The sequence below is a fragment of the Amphiura filiformis genome, chromosome 12 (genome assembly GCF_039555335.1).
Source record: "Amphiura filiformis chromosome 12, Afil_fr2py, whole genome shotgun sequence".
In the NCBI taxonomy this organism is placed as follows: domain Eukaryota; kingdom Metazoa; phylum Echinodermata; class Ophiuroidea; order Amphilepidida; family Amphiuridae; genus Amphiura; species Amphiura filiformis.
The window spans coordinates 43,279,058-43,294,768 of NC_092639.1; the positions used below are offsets into that span (position 1 = coordinate 43,279,058).

The 15,711-nt window shown below is 36.0% G+C and overlaps 1 protein-coding gene across 1 annotated transcript in view; it reads left to right on the forward strand.

Annotated features, from left to right (window-relative positions):
- The first annotated feature begins 405 nt into the window (after positions 1-405).
- LOC140166252 (DNA-binding protein RFX6-like) overlaps positions 406-15,711 on the forward strand; it is an 83,789-nt gene continuing 68,483 nt past the window's right edge. Inside the window, exons 1-6 of the mRNA XM_072189658.1 lie at positions 406-553; positions 3,900-4,035; positions 5,121-5,244; positions 7,224-7,285; positions 12,148-12,225; positions 14,349-14,376. Coding sequence (XP_072045759.1) covers positions 3,923-4,035; positions 5,121-5,244; positions 7,224-7,285; positions 12,148-12,225; positions 14,349-14,376 — 405 coding nt within the window. The 5' untranslated portion in view covers positions 406-553; positions 3,900-3,922. The remainder of the gene's footprint in view (positions 554-3,899; positions 4,036-5,120; positions 5,245-7,223; positions 7,286-12,147; positions 12,226-14,348; positions 14,377-15,711) is intronic.

Sequence of the window (15,711 nt, forward strand, 5' to 3'; positions counted from 1 at the left end):
GCATCGTCGCGATTTGCAGCCTGGGTTTTAGCACCAAAACTCTCGACTGACCTTCCACGTACCATCGTTGTTTCAACATTGGTTAAAATCAAAATTGAAAACTGATCAATTTAACTATAGGGGCCTAGTATTAGGCCTACAAATTGATATGGTTTACACACCGAGTGCCACAACACTGTATTAGGCCTATATTATTTTGCTAATTGTTGGAGGTCGATCTGTATAGTATTATTCCTCGTTTCCTTTTTATTTTAAATCAATTAGACACCTTTCTTCGCTATGTATTGTATGTCATAAGGCATCTTAAGGCTTTAAAAATCTCGAGGTGTTCGTCGACATGTGAATGGACATGAGAATACCATTCGCACTGCAGAAACACCACATTTGCTCATTTCTCCAGTGATTTGGTTGATCATATAATAAAGCTGTTTATAAATACCACTGGACATGAACAACATAATGGCGTGATTGAATTCACTGCTATAATACCTGTGGATTTTTATACCTGATTGTTTTGGTTCTGACAGGGACGTATCTTATATTTTTGCATACGGTAAGACTTTTGAAAATTATATAGAATTGTTAATTTATAAACGGTGTTTATATTATTCCACTTCTCCGGGCCACTTCTGTCTGTCATATCTGTGCGGATCATTTACTAAGAGCACTTTGGAAATCGAAGATCGGGACGAAATCTTTGTTTAATCCGATGTATCTGCACAACAATTCAAACGTACGCAAATGCAAACGGAGAGCTATTAGACCCATTCCATGTCAACTCCAGGGATGTGCACCGCAGCACCTCTTCAATTTTTTTTCTTTTTCTGTGTGGTGGTAGATATTGATGAGAAAGTAAAATTCCGAAAATTTGAGCTTCATACTCCATTTCGTTTTCCCGTGGCATCAATTTGAAATTTAGGGGTCAGCGTAAAAATGTGTCGCAACGCGAAAGACAACGTTTGGAGGTCCATAAATGTATAAAGGGAACCATTTACAACCATTTTGAAAAGTATGTATTCTGGGGTACTTATTTGTGTAGAATTCAAATCTGGCATCAGAAAACTTGTAACTCCTTTAATTTCAAAGATATAGGGCCCTCAAAATGCAACTTCGTCCATCCGGGACCAACTTTGGGGGGTCAAAACTCCAAAAGTAAAAATAATTTTACTGTCCATTTTTTTGCCAGTCAGAGCCCTTTGGTATAGGACATTACTCTTATCCAATATTAAGCCTATTAGAATACTTTTAGCTGAGATATTACCCATGCAAAACCCCAATTGTACATTTTTGTACATTTTGACCCCCTGAAAACCAATGTCAGACATTTTGCCCCACCATCAACTTCAGGTATGTAGAAGATATGTCCTTGGACAACATTTCTGAGAGATATTGGCTTTGGGACTCGATGGCTTCAACACATCAGTAAGGTTTGCATTCTCCATAGAGTTGTACATAAGTCATTATACATGCGAAATCAAAATGTGTACAACTCTATGGAGAATAAATAAATACACAAATAAGTACCCCAGAATACATACTTTTCAAAGTTGTAAATGGTTCCTTTACATTTATGGACCTCCAAACGTTGTCTTTCGCGTTGCGACACATTTTTACGCTGACCCCCTAAATTTCAAATTGATGCCACGGGAAAACGAAATGGAGTATGAAGCTCAAATTTTCGGAATTTTACTTTCTCATCAATATCTACCACCACACAGAAAAAGAAAAAAATTGAAGAGGTGCTGCGGTGCATATCCCTGGAGTTGACATGGAATGGGTCTATAGAGAGCGTATAATCAGGGCCGGATTTGCTTTTTGGGGCCCTGGGCCAAGCCAAAATTTGGAGGACCCAAACGCACCGTATAAGGAAGGCATGTGCACTCAATTATCAGTCTATAATATCGAATTGATTAATTCGAATTAAACAATTCATTGATGTTAGCACTGGGTAGTAGCCATTACTGCCAGTAGACAGGAAGTCTAGAAAGTTGACCTCAACGCTGTAGGTGGTCTTCCTGTACTTTTGAATGGGACAGCAGTAACCTTCGGCATGTTTTAGACCAAAATTTTGGATTTTTCAGATTTTTTTATAAGTTTGTGAGAGCATAACAAGACTATCCGTTGATGGATTTTTATTTCCGTCGGTAGATATTTTTAAAATTCAGTTTTTCATAACATATTAAAAAGTGCCTATTCAATTGTGTAGGTACGGTCCATCACCTGTCTTGTAACATGTCTAATGGCGCTGCCCATGGCCACTCGATGAATTGTTTAATTCGAATTAATCAATTCGATATTACAGACTGAGTATTGATCAAGTTTTGGTTTAGAAGATCAACAGTGGCCAGTGGTGTAGCGTCATAGGGCACGGTGGAGGGTGGGGGGCATAATTTTGGAAGCCCTGGGCCCGGGCCCATCTGGCTCAATTGTAAATCCGGCCCTGTGTATATTGCGAATGAGTTGCCCAGAAAATATGCATATTATGCATTATACGTTGCTCCTCTTTTTAGATTATTTTAAAATTAAACATTCGGAATTCAGAATATTAATAAAGCAGTGGCGCAGATTTCATTTTTTGGGGGTGGGGTGGTGTTGGAAAAAAATTCCTGAATTATAGTTAATTAAGCACCTTTTGGCGACGGAGTAAGTTTGAAGCTAAATTGAAGAAATAAGCTTGAATAAATTCACGCGAATATTTTTTACCGACGGAAGTTGTGATTTGTTGATCCAAAAAAAATTTTGCAAGGTTTGAAAAAGTGAAGAGCAAAAAAAAAAAAAAAAAAAGTAATAGGCGGTACAATTAGCCCAGCTGATGTAATGATCACATGTAGTGCTGACATAGGCCTAGTGACTTCCTCAGGACTGTGACTTCAGATCATTCTCGGTGTGCGTCAGAAATTTTTGAGCCGATTTCAGGAAGTTGGCCAAATGGTGCAATATTTGTATATTACTGACTGGGCACTGACCTGTACTGCAGCCTAGTCCAATGATACTGCTAATTATAGGGGTAGTGTTAGATTTGCAAACAAGTGGTCAAATATGTCAAATTTGTTGAAATTATGGATCCAAAACAACGGAAATAGGTGGTTCAAATGACCCATTGACAACCTCTAATGCAGCAAATTTTTTACCCCATGGCTCATGTTAGTGCTACCCTTCTTGTTATTATGATGTCATTGAAGTTGGCAAATTTTGCAGAAAGTTGAAATATTATTGAATTTCTTGGCTTCAAACATGTTTTCGCACCCTAAATCTAATTTTATTTTAACCCAATGGTATGTGGGGAGAGTGGAGGGAGCTCAAGCTTGTTTTGTTTTGGCGACCAGAAAAGTTACACAACATGTGTTTATAAGCAAGCATTGATAGTGATTCTGTTTTGTAACCTAATCTCACCTACTCTATATAATGTCAGTAGTTATGAAATGGAAGCCAAACAAGTTGGCAGAAACAGTATTTTCTTATGTAAGGAATTTTTTCCAAGAAAAGTCTAAATCTGTGCGTTAGCACGCAGGCTCTCTTAGACCGTGACCAGCATTTTGTGAGACAGTCTAGATCATTAAATTGTAAAGGTGGTACTAGCATAAAAAAAATTATTTTTTATGAAAATGATGAAATATTGTGAATTACACAATATTTCATCATTTTCTTTACAATTCTCCCCTTTTTCCAGTCACGCTGCGTGAAAAATAGTCTATTGTTAACCCAATTTTTTTTCATGGCCTTACATGAACCGACGGGCACCGGCCCCTGCCCCCCCCACTGGCTACGCCACTGCATACAGGCGTCAACATGGGGGATAATTGGGGGATTTACCCCCCTCCCCCGTCCATCCGCATCCCGGGATCTACGCCTGTAATAAAGTTTTTTACTTTTTCTTTTATGTTTATCCTGTTGTGAAGTTGCTGCTAGCAGTGTTGTAAGCATGCATGATAAAAAGACGGAAGAATCTGGCAACAAGCATGTCAAGGGATCTCTTTGTATTGCCCAGGATGAAGACACCAAAGAAAATACACAAATGTCGGATAGTCTTAAATGGTGCGTTTATTTTATGAATCCTATTCTTACACTGTAAAAAGTGTCTTGCAAATAGTCATCAATAATTTACTTAAGAACAAACAAACAAACAAACAAGACACAAACTACTACACATTGCAATTGAGACACGTCTTACAATAAGTTAGGCTAAAACAATGTTCTATATGTGTCAAAGCCCCCGTGCGAGTTCGTTTTTCTTAGCGCGTCCATTTCAGCTGAAACGGCAAATTTTATTGTTTTTTGTGTTTATTTGTTTTTGTTTTTGTTTTCTTTTAGTTTTTTGCCATAAATTCATGAAATTCTGAAAAATATTTCGAAGAAGAAATTTTTTTGATTCGATTATAGGTATAAAACAATTGATATTTGTACTTCAATTGTGTAAATGAACCGCAATTGTATGCTCTGCACTTTTGAACAAAATCACATTTCTGCATTCGTTTATGAAACTATTATGGGCTTTGAGACACAACGTTTGTTTTTGAGTATTATGTCAAATGTCTATGACATAGACATGTCTCAATACTTGACACGTCGTATATATTTCAGACGTGTTTTGCATGCATGGAGACATTCTTGCATGCATGGAGACATTGTTTTAGTTTAAATATGGAGATGACTTACCATGTTACGTAGAAATATTAGAGAGAGAGTTCAATATTTACGCCAGGTAGGGTGGTAAATTTTGACAAAAAGTTAACACAAAATTTCGCGTTTCCCCATATAGTAAAAAAAAAAAAAAAAAAAAGATTAAAGAGATCCCTCCCTAAGTCTACTTTGACCAGATCTCAAGTTATACCTGATCCACAGTGGACCTTGTCTAACTTCTTTAGTGAATACGAACCCAAACAAGTGTTAATAGTCCATATTACGTTTTGCTATTTAACTTTTGTTAACCCTAATGTGAACACAAACATTTAATTGCACTTGCACACTATTTAAATGTGTTCACATGTTAAAATTTTAACACTTCCGTTAAACTTTGAAAATGTCCGATAAATTTTTTAACTTAATCTCAATTTTGATGGCCGGAAAGTATGTGATGAGGCTACCAATCGGCATGATCGGTATCTATGTATGTTTTACAGGTTGGATGAGAACTATGAGAGAGCCGATGGGGTTTGCTTACCCAGATGCGTTCTCTACACGCATTACTTGGATTTCTGTAAGAAAAATAACTTCGTACCAGCTGGCGCTGCAACATTTGGGAAGGTAAGGGGTAGTCAATAGGGTAATTTTTTTCAGTCAGGCTGTATCAAAATGATTGGTAGGCCTACCCGTCAGTTTTTGCTGATTATTGACAAGCCCACTCCAATATTGAATCCTTTTGAAATGCTCAGGATTTATAGTTTTATGACCTATAAAAGTATTATAACGTTCATCATGTAAAGGTAACTCTTATGTTCCATTTTGATATGGTTATCATGCAGTTATTGTTAACTACATGTATGCACACAACACAGGGGCACTCACATAGGTAATTGACCCGTACTGGTAGCGCTGGGCTGTGGGTATAGGAGATGAACTAGTTAGCGTCATCAAAAAGCATAAACGCTCTGATTTTAGTACTTGCTCTATGTTTTAATTACTTATTGGTTTCAAAATATCTGAATTTTTTAATAACGGGGGACCATGCATTTGTATGAGAAAGGAAATCTACCATCTTATCCAAACTCCCGTGTTAATCCAATGCACATTTTGCTTCACCGGGCCGCCCTGACTTGGTCGCGTTTGGAAGAGGGGTGCCACCAAACCGTAATAGGTACAAATGTAGTTCTTTCTGTCAATCAAGTATGGTTTATTTTCTACATGTCAATCTTTAAATTATTAGCATAGTCCTTATATACGGTGGACCGCCTTGATGAGTAAATGATAGCAAACCAGTGAAAAATAACCAAAGCTCAGTCAGTGGAGCTCCGCCCGTACATGTCAATAGCGTCATTATCGATTGGATTAGTCGACCGTAGCGGACAATTCGATCGCTCATTGGATTAATATTATCACGTGGTAAGAAACGTGCATTAGACAATCGATTACTATACTGGTTTAGTACTTCACTAAGTTTAATCTTCACTAAGCGGGTTTATGGCTGAAAAGGTCACGGTGAATTTGCCGTGGACAAAACTGCACTATGTGTCCATCTCTGGAAACTGATGGGTACTAATCATTTTGATACAGCCTGTAGTTGGATTCACTGTTCTATGTAAGACATGGCTAGTAACAGTTAAAATCATCATCATTATCAATAATCATCATCAACATCGCCATTGGCATCGTTATTGTCGTTGTCATCTTATTCATCATCATCGACATTATCACCCTAACATTCAATATGATAATATTTATCATCATCATCATCATCATCATCATCATCATCACCATCACCATCACCATCACCATCACCATCATTATCATTATCATTATCATTATCATTATCATTATCATCATCATCATCATCATCATCATCATCATCATCATCATCATCATCATCGTTATCGTTATCGTCGTTGTAGTCGTCATGGTCGTGGTAACCGTCGTCGTTGTCACCAACTTCATTATCATCATCATTGCCACCCTCATCATCACCATCGCCATCTCCTTTATCATCATCATCATCATCATCATCATCATCATCATCATCATCATCATCATCATCATCATCATCATCATCATCCAAACCTCAAATGTTCCCTTCATCCAATCAGAATTTATTTTTATATCGAACGAAAGCTAACACTCCCCCTAAAAACACCTTTTCTCACTAGGTTAACAGATAACGCAATTCAATGTTTATAGCAAGGCGAATGTGATAAATCTGTTAAAAACGACCTAACCCAGCACAATTTTTTACCAAAACGTAAAACCCTCAAGTGTTCCTTGCAATATTTTTCAGATTTTATGTCATTAAATGAAATCGATTGCAGACAAGTGTTGATTTTTTTTTCAAAAATTCAAAAATGTCAGGATTATACATTTCATGACCATTTTGGAATCATCATGAAAAATACATTAAAAATAGTACAAAGAAGCCTGCTATTGGTTCAGTGGTTCTTGCGATACCGTATAGCTCTTGATACTTTTTGAAAATATCTCACAACTTGTACTTTTTGTGTTGTAGCGCAATCACAGGAAAGCAGGAAAGACGCATTGAGCATTTTTCACTTACACGATTTATTGTCACTTAATTACAGATTGTAAGACAAACATTTCCAAATCTAACAACCAGAAGACTTGGAACAAGAGGCCAATCAAAGTAAGCATTAGCGGCTCTACAGACTTTTTTATTCGACGTAGAATATTCGATGTAACATATCTACGTTATTTAAAGCCATATTATAACATTTGCTGTTGAGGACGCCCTCACTGATTTTTTAAAATTCATTTTTTTACACGATTATATTGTACTTTATTAATCCAATATTCCCTGCAAATGTCAAGACTCTAGGTGCTGTAGTTTTGTCAAAATCCGAGGTTTTGAATAAAACGCCGGAACCGGCGCTTTATTATTACGATGGAATTATTAGTCGAACTCATACACGATGTTCATAACACACAGTACGTACACGGCGTGCGGGACGGTGATATACACAACAAAAGGTCGTGCCACAACATGACCGAAGGAGTGGTACGTATTGGTGACACGTGCACTGGTAGGAAATTCCCATTTTCTTTACTTTGCTGTAGTTGTTCGGCTCAAAAATAAAAGGGGATATATTTGACAGTAAAAGCTAACATTTTATGGCAAAGAAATGCTAATCTATTTTGTTTGAAAATGTTATAATATTGCTTTAATCTATTCCCATTCTATTTCCAGTAATGGTTAAGTTCTAACGAATGTTTGATGAGGTAAAATCGATAATATATTTCTACTAGATATTCTACGTAACACATTATCGAATTTACGTCATCAAAGAGTCGTTAGAACTTAAATATTACTGGAAATAGAATGAGACTAGATTAACGTACAGATATGTTACATCCACGTTGAATACTCGGAGTCTGTACCGGGAGTCTGTAGCAGCCCTAAAATAATAGGATATGTGTTGGTATTGTTGTATTTGTGATGATGTTGTTGTTTGTTTGTTATTTTTGTTGCAGTCGTTCTTGTGGCTAATAGTGGTACATGGTTGCTGTTGTTCGTGTTTAATTATTCACCCATTTCAAATAAGATTGTCCCATATCAGTTACAATGGGAAATTGTCTAAATTTGGCTTAATTTGGCAAAATGCATTATATTGCTCACAGTTTTGCTCCAAATTTTGCAAACATTTATCAAGTTGTTAACGGGTTAGGCCATTTTAAATCGACTTTCGAAAAGTTTTTTGATACATTCATTGATTTCTCAAAAAGTAAAAATCGCAGTTTAACAAATAACGGTTCAAATGAAAGCCATTATTGGGGGCTAATTGTTGTATCACTATGAAAGGCCTGACACCAATATAAACACTTGTTTCGGTGACCCAAGTTCATGGTCATTTCTGCTCACGCACTTTTTTACAGATGGCCTGGAATTTCATATTTCGGTTTCAGCGATTGCCCGAAAAAGGTGGTATGTTTTTGAAAAGCGTTTCCGCTTGGAATGTAGATAGTTATTGTTGCTATTACTCTTCGCGATTTTAATTTATGCCCTCTTTAGCCGACAATGTTCAATGCATTTTACACAATAGATACGTCGCTTGCATAAATACCGCTATTTTTAACAGTATCGTTTTTGTTAACCAACATACCATCCAAATTAGTTCTCAAGACTTTGATGAAACCATAGATACCAAATCGGACTGCATGTGATGAACAGATTTTAAACTAGAATCAAAAGAACCAGTGTAGGCCCTCTCAAAATGTACTTTTTTAAAATATCGCGTTGTGATAAAAATGACTGCCTTTTCCTTGTTTTTTATAACAAGGAAAAGCTTTACTTACCTCAAACTTCTCAAGTAGCGTTGTCTCAATGTCCGTTACTGGTTGGTGTTATTGAGATTAAGCGATTTTCATGATTTAGGCCTACTTAGCCTACATTTGACCAACTATTTGCCCACACCGTGTACGAATATATTCCAAATATGGCGCTGCATTCAGTATCACACTAACGACAAGGTTATACTAAGATGTGTAAGACTTTCTGACACTATATTCACGGTTTTTCTAATGGCTGTGACAAATGACAAATTTGGCTGGTTTGCGTTGTTCAATACCATTTCACCCTGATGTGACAGTGACGTCACATCCGGGGTCACGTCAGTATTAAGCTGGTTTCATACTACCCTGCCGCTTGCAATGAGCGGCGTGGCGCACGCGCATTGCAGACAATCGGACACAATCAAGGCTTGTCATTGGTTGAAACGCTCTGCCGCTTGCCGCAGCGGCAAGCGGCAGGAAAGTATGCTGGGGGCATTATACGAATTTTATTAGGCGCAGCATCACTCGCTGGAGTTCGATGGCGCTGGTGTACATACGCACGCGCTTAAAGACACCGCATAGATGCGAGAGCGAAACAGCTGTTCACAACGCGTTGACATCACTGCCACATCGGGGTGAAAAATGGTATAGGTAATAGATGACTATTAAACCTCAAACTCGCCCCTCGATAAAGGTTGGCAATTGAGGCAGGCCTCAGTTTAGCGAACTTTGTCTAGTTTAATGTGATGCGAGTGCAAACGCCGCTCGGACTGTGAAGGTTTCTGGATACCGAATATGGGTTTAGATTAGGCCTATATCATGTCCTCTAGGCCATATAATTTATTTTTGGAAAGGAAAGTCTAATCTCGGAGCCTATTCAATTGAGAAGGGACTAGATTTTGTCATAATAATATAAAAATTAATAAACAACATTTATTTTCATTTTAGACTTTTTTATAGTCTATATTTTCTTCATTTCAGCTTAATTTAGCAGTTGTCATGGTTGTGTGCAAATTCCTATTACTATTAGATACGTTGTAATAAAACATGATTTTAAACATTTGTATATTACTTTTCTCTGAGGGCTTGCAGCAAAATTGATATTTTATTTTCCTTGGTATGGGTTTGTGGCTAGTAGTCAGGTAATGATGATGATATGATGATGATGACGACGACGACGACGACGACGATGATGATGATAATGATGACGATGACGATGATGATGATGATGATGATGATGATGATGATGATGATGATGATGATGATGATGGATAATACAACTGATGTCAGATGATTATTAGAGTCGTGATGGTGACGATGATGGCAGTGATGAGGGATTTAATTTTGTATGAATTTCACCCCCCTCCGCACTTCCACCAGTCAATGTTGTTTTGATACTGAGACAAGAACGGACAATTGGTCTAGTATTGGCTCCAACATTGCTTTGGGGGGTTCTAAGCAATATGAAACATTAATGTTTGCCACTCATGTTACTTGCAATGTTTAAACAAAGAGCACGTTTCTATGGTATCAGTCACAGTATATGTTTTTGCTTAACACGTGTGCTATGACCCAAAAAATACATCATCTCCAAATACACAGTTCAGTGACCTCGAGGCCTCCATTCAACAAGAAAGTTAACCTGTTGTTATAGAAGGACATGCATTTATACCCAATACACTCAGAGGTCAATTTATGAGTGCACAAACATTATATGTTTATATGCTAAATTAAGCTGAAATGAAGAAAATATAGACTATAAAAAAGTCTAAAATGAAAATAAATGTTGTTAATACTTGTCGTCCATAACAAGAAAGAATGCCTCGCGATATTTTTTAATATCCTGCCATAGTATTTTAATTGATTAAACTGAACATGAAGCTATATCTTTACTAGCTTCATGCACTAATTTGCAGACCCGCCTGGCCTTCTACATGTAGTGAGAACCACATTAGATTGTGTTTACAAGAAATAATAAGCGCTGCCTCCTCGAAATTTCTTATGCCAGCAGCTTTGATGATTAAATATTATCTACAACTCCGCACCTGTGTTCAAGGCCTTTCTTTTATCTATTGACCTCAAAAGAAAGGATTAGAATGATCAGAATACTGTCCCTAACTTCTTTTCACACATTAATAATGAGTCGGTAAGGGAACGTGCTACCGTTATACTTCAACGAGTACGTATGGCCACTACACAGTTCAATGGCCTTATTGTGATCTGGCGGGCGTTTTAAAAGCACGGTCCCCGACTGCGTGGGCATATTTCCGGGCAAGGAACAATAGAGACCAAGTGCCTGGCAATGACGTCACATGTAATCCCAGTCTATAGTGTGATTAGAACATTATAGGCTGGTGGTCACTTATAGTACGATCAGTACGAAAAGTCCAATGCGATTATTAATGTATTTTCTAAAATTAAAAGAACCACTTTTTAGCGGGAATTTTTGTAAGTTACACAGCTGAAGTTGTGAAAGGGTTGAAAGACTACAATATAACGGCATAAACAAGAATTTCTTTGTTTGGTCGTTATTCCTATAGGCTCATCCCTTAAGTGTACTAAATCTTACAGAAAATTGCGCCAAGTAGCGACAAAAGTGTATAAGTTATATAGCGTCAAGTTGGGCACGTCAACGAACGGCATACACTCTAATTTCGTAATATTATTTTTTATTTTGAAATGAATTCCTAATCAAAATATTTTGACTAGAAATTTGATCTTTTTGTTGAGATATATTGTTCATTTTGATTAGGTTTATTATCACTTTGACCCTGACAATCCTAATCAAATGGTTAATTTCTGGTTTATTTTAACAATTATTAAGTAACGTCTTATAAATTAACCAGATTTCCAAATAATTATTTGACCAGACTATCCAGCGTAATTTTGACAAAAATCTGCTATGTCCCCCTTAGTTTTCCTAGCCAAATTTGACAAGCTTCTAGTCAAAATGACTTTTAAGATTGTAGCTGTAACTTTTAACATATTTTGTAAAATTGTAATCATTTTTGTTTTTCGCCAACATCCGGCATTTAAAGTTACATGTAACCTGCATTGATGCCATGTTGTCATCGTAGTAAATAATCCCGCTTTATTATATTCTAAAAATATTTTTTAGAGTTAAGTCTATTATATTAAGTCGATAAAACTTCCGCATGTGATGTGCGTTAAAGCACATCTGCTGAACTATTATTTGTCTTTTGTTCATATATATTAAAGGTATCACTACTATGGTATTGGCATTAAGACGACATCAGTGTATTACCACTCTATGTATTCTGGCAGAGGACTCTCAAGGTAAAAGAAAACAATCTTCAAGCTATATTCATGTCGAATACATAAATTATAACCATAGTCCGCAATATCTACAAAAACAATAAGGGAAGTAGTATTGTTACGAGGCCAAAATCACCTTTTACCCGAACTCACACGAATGCACAACAAAAATACACTGTTTGATTAAGCTAACTATATCTAAGTCTATAATTGAAAAAATTTATGCTTGGTACATATAACAACAATATTGCATATACAATAAAATCACACAATCAGTTTTATTCTCTCAGTACTTAACCAGCGGTCTTCTTGTTGGTGATCCTAGAGTTCTTGCAATGTTCTGGACGACTGATGTATATCCTTATTCACTTGTCCTGCGAAAATCAGCGAAGTCCAGTGTACACTTGCGTTTATAAATATCCTTGCGCATGAAATCCTCACACGAACATGATGCTGCGTTCTCCAATCACTTATCTTCTTGCGCTGCTTTCTCCAAAATATATCTCCTTGCGCTGCTTTCTCCAAATATTCATCTCCTTGCGCTGCTTTCTCCAAAAATGGTGTTTCTTTCACCAATCATTCTTTCTCCAGGGAACAGGTTTCTTCAACACAGCTCCGCTGTATTTGACAGATGTGTGGTTTTCATAAACCCAGCAAACTCCAGCAATTCGACAGAAGAACTTTAATCCTTTGATGAGGAAGAGCACATTTGTGTGCTCGCAATCTCTTTCGTTGCTGTATTAAAATAGCTCAATTATTGGCTATATAATCTGGTTAAAATGTACTTCTCTTTTGAAGCACGAAGACCATCACACACATGTGGAGTTTACAATCTCCCATGACATTCTGTAAAGTCCAAACAAAAGCCTCCAGCTTTTATACCAGTACTCATGCAAAACCCATCATCTATTAATAAACCATCACTTCATTCACATCTTCAAATATGATGCAAGCTTCGGATTTCCCAAGATTAATTATACACATAACCTTTCTCATTACATCACTTCCTGGGGGGTTTCCAAACGTCCATTTCACAATCTGTTATCAGGGGTTCCCCTGATGGTGCAACCATGCACTGAACATTAAGCAATATGGAAAATCCCCTATGATATTAATAACTCTGATTCAGTTTGTTTTGATCACCTCATGCATGAAAGGGAATTCCCCTAGAACATGCCATAACACACACACCCCTGTGCAAGGGGGGTTCCCATCTCATGAAATACTTTCAGCTAGTAAACAAAGTTAAATAATTAAATTAAATTACTCAGGGCACATCACAGTATCTAACCCAATGCTAACGCAGATATCATATCTCATTTCACGAAAAACTACATTCTGCATCAAAATGATTGGTACCCAACGATAACCATCAGTTTTAATGTTTATTTAACTTATGTTTATTTTTAACTACAAATTATGTGAATCTTATGTTGTATTTTGATATGGCAGTCTTGTTAAATTGGTGGAAACTCGTGGGTACCAATCATTTTGATACAACACTTGCAACTGCAATCGGAGGTCCCGGGTTCAACCATCACTAAATTTCACACACATGCTCTTTCAAACTCTTATATCTCAATCACGTCTTTACTTAAAGGCCCATTCACTGATTTGCTCATCCGGTCAATCGTTAAAATCATCAAAATTCAGATTTTGGTACCTTTGTCATTGTCATAAATATGTAAACCTAGCCTGCTAGTAGTTCAGCCGAAAGCCGTGTATAAAAAAAAAAATAAGGAATTTACATGAATCTGTAATTTAGATACTGACAGTATATCTAAATTAGCTAATGTATTCGAATGGAGCTTCAACTTCGTTAATACTGCTGTTTTCTTTGTTTTTTGCCAAATTTTTCATTTCAAAAATACCAAATGACAATTTGATTGGCTTATCCTTTACTTATATGCAATTTATATACAATTTTAATTTTGTTACACTTTCGCTGGGATCACTGAGTGGGTCTTTAACCCATGAAGACAAATCAGTGTTATTACCTCTTTTTAGTGCATCCATTGATGGTATTATTTGTAGATCAATGGGTAAATCTCTTTTGTTTATACTGTTATAAGCTAATGTAAACACAAGAAGAATTTGGGACATACTATTGTTTTAAAGTTATTTCTTGTATTATTCAATTTCAGATTTTCAGAAAACAGAATAAAAAATGAGGTAAGATCATAAAAAACATTAAATGTTCATGACATTTAAAAAGAAACATTACCACGATTTATTATTACGTACTTTCCTAAACTTTTTTGTTTGTTTCACGAACCTATTTTTGAATATAAAGTTATGTCAAAAAATTGTGCCAAATCTTAACTGGTGCATTGTAAAATATTCCGAAAGAGACCCTAAAATATTAGCTATAAAAGTGAGTACGGGGATGTGCGGCAAATCATTCGGATAGCGTGCTCGGGCTCTTTAATAGGTTAAGGTGGTTTATGAGGATATTTTGGAAATTAGGAAATGATCTGAGCATGTTTTCAATAAATAAATTGAGTAGGGTAAAGTACACTGATCTATATACCTTTTGTTTGAAGCAAATCGGATAATTATGGTTTTCACAATACACCAATTTATATTTTCTTTGTATTATTTTTATTGTTTTTATCAATAACTAATGTAGTTAATGAGCTAAAATGATTATAAATGCTCATTAATATATAATTTTGGCTAATATTGTGCTAAAAATCCATGCATAAATGATCAGGGTACTTTTATTTTGCATATTTTTGCCTTGCAACTTGGTCAAAATGTGTTCAATATAATGTAATGTATTATTGTTTGATACCGCCCTCTAATTTGCATAATTAATAAGCTAATTTGCATAAGTGCTTACTAATTATGCAAAATATGTTTGAACATGTTAGAAACATTTTGACTAAGTTTCAAGGCAAAAGTATGCAAAATAAAAGTACCCTGAACATTTATGCATAGATTTATATTAGCAAAATTATATATTAATGAGCAGCTCTATTCATATTAGCTCATTAACTTTATTGATCATTGATAAAAGCAATATGATACAAAGAAAATATAAATTGATATATTTTGAAAACCGTATGTCCGATTTGCTTTAATAAACACATGCTTAGAGCACTTTCATAATGCCTCAAATACCACCTTAAGTTATGGGTCGCAAATTCTGAAAACTTGTTTAGAAAAAGAGTCCAAATACATATGGAAACACTGCAATGTTATGTTTTTAGCAATTATTTCTGCAAATTTGTCATTTTTCTTAACAACAATCACACCAAAGGCCAGATCATTCTTTTGTCGTCAAATTGAGCATATTCGGGGGCAGGTTTCAAAATCTCAATAATCACTCATCGAAAATCAAGAACCCGACATAGATTATACTCACTCTCTTAAATTGCCCGATTGAATATTCAATCAAAAAGATACAATTTTCAATCCCGCCATCCTGAATTATAATAGGGACAAATCGTTTTCGACTGTATATTCAGTCGGGTGATTTGAATTTTTTTTTCAATCAAAAGGAGT